Here is a 1849-nt window from a genome sequence, read left to right on the forward strand (position 1 = left end):
GTGTGTGTGTATATAATTGCCCTCTCTTGCGGAAATTATAGCGACGAATAATTACATCGCCATTAAATGCGACTAGCGCCAGTTTTATTGTTATGTAAACAAACAAGGACACGTCTTGCTGGCTTGTACCACTGGTGCTGGGCACGAAAGTGCTTAGAAATAATGAAAACATTTTTATAGCAAATTATTTCAAAATACATTGAGTCCTGCAATTGGAGGAAACACAAAATAAGTGGAAAAAGTGCATACACGTTGGTCAAGACCTCCTGAAAGTGAAGTATTTCAGTCCAATAAAGTCTCAGTTTGTAATAGTTAATCCGAATTCTGACCCCGGCATTAATGGTTTAATTTTGTTGATCCACAACTTTGTCCATTGAACCTCATTAAATTTCTGTCCTTACGTAGCAGAACATGAAGGAATGAATAATGATGTATTGTTCTCCCTTTGTTACCTGTTCCATGGTCATCGTCTTATTTTGTTATCTATTTGGAAAAATACGATCACATGTAACTTGTTGGTTAGAATAGGGCTTTTAAACTCTAAAAACTATCAACAAATGGTTTGAAATGAATATAAAAAGAAGTGAAATCATAACACACAAACTCAGCATAGCTTAGCACGAATCATCAACATTAAATAGCGTTGCGAATAGCGTTTGCGTATTTCTTATTTGCAAAGGGTAACGAAATGAAGATTTGCTCTTATAAATTAATGTATTTAAACTAAATATCAACAACTCTGAGACACGTTGAAACATTTTCGTTGAGTGTTGGGAGGCGTCCGGCTGATGCTGGTGTCGTCGTTGCACGCCAGCTGTGGTGGTGTGAGTTGTTGCTGCTGTACCTATTAAAGTTGTTGTTGCTGGCGTTTATGTTGTTCAATGTCTTGACCTCTCTCCTAAGAAACGACTGATTGATGCTGCTGTTTGAATTGTTGTTGATGCTATTTTTGAAGTCGATATTGTTAGTTCTAATGTTGTTGTTGTTGTTTTTAAAGTTGTTGTGAGCTGGCACGGATGACCAGACGTAAGGGAATTTGTCTGCCGACGCCATTGGACGAGGTCGTATATAGATTTTGTTGTGTTGCTGGTTGCTGATGTTTTGATTGGAGTTGTTTGAGTTATTCTTACTTGCGGCTTCGTATTTATCGATGTATGAGCCAACACTCATGTTGTTGTTAGGGGTGGGAATGATGTTGTTGTTATCATCAAATTTTATTTCATATTTTGTTATATCCAAGTCAAATCTGTTGCTAGAATTTCCATATTTCATCTCGTTTGAATAATCACCATTTTCTGAAGGTTCGGTGTTGTTGCTCTGTTGGCTTGTAGTGTTGTATTGGATGTAACCACTGCTTCCATAATTTCTGTTGCCATTGTAGTAGAAATTATCTTCCAGTTTTTGAGCTCTCCAAAGCAGGTAGTTTGCATTCTCGTAAGCCTGGTTGTTGGAGAGTTGAGGGGGAGGCACCATGTACAATAGGTCGATCCCAGGTACCAAAGGATTGTTGTTGTTGATGCGGCTGGTGTTGTTGTTGATAAGGCTGTTGTTGTTGTTGTTGTTGATAAGGCTGTTGTTGTTGTTGTTGATAAGGCTGTTGTTGTTGTTGTTGATGTAGCTGTTGTTGTTGTTGATGTGGCTGTTGTTGTTGTTAATGTGGCTGTTGTTGTTGTTGATGTTTTGAATGTTTTTGTTGATGTGGCTGTTGTTGTTGTTGATGTGGCTATTGTTGTTGTTGATGGGACTGTTGTTGTTGTGGCTGTTGTTGTTGTGGCTGTTGTTGTTGATGTTTTGAATGTTTTTGCTGAAGTCGTTTACGGTGTCTGCATTTTTTTTATATGAAATAATG

General features: G+C 37.9%; 1 protein-coding gene across 1 annotated transcript in view; it reads right to left on the reverse strand.

Moving 5' to 3' along the window:
- Positions 1 to 723: 723 nt before the first annotated feature.
- The window catches only part of HELRODRAFT_164848 (hypothetical protein), a gene marked incomplete at both ends in the record, with an annotated part of 5905 nt that continues 4779 nt past the window's right edge, over positions 724 to 1849 (reverse strand). The window contains one exon of the mRNA XM_009030802.1: positions 724 to 1774. Within this exon, the coding sequence (XP_009029050.1) occupies positions 724 to 1774 (1051 nt within the window). The remainder of the gene's footprint in view (positions 1775 to 1849) is intronic.

Source organism: Helobdella robusta, assembly GCF_000326865.2.
Source record: "Helobdella robusta unplaced genomic scaffold HELROscaffold_7, whole genome shotgun sequence".
Lineage (NCBI taxonomy): Eukaryota > Metazoa > Annelida > Clitellata > Rhynchobdellida > Glossiphoniidae > Helobdella > Helobdella robusta.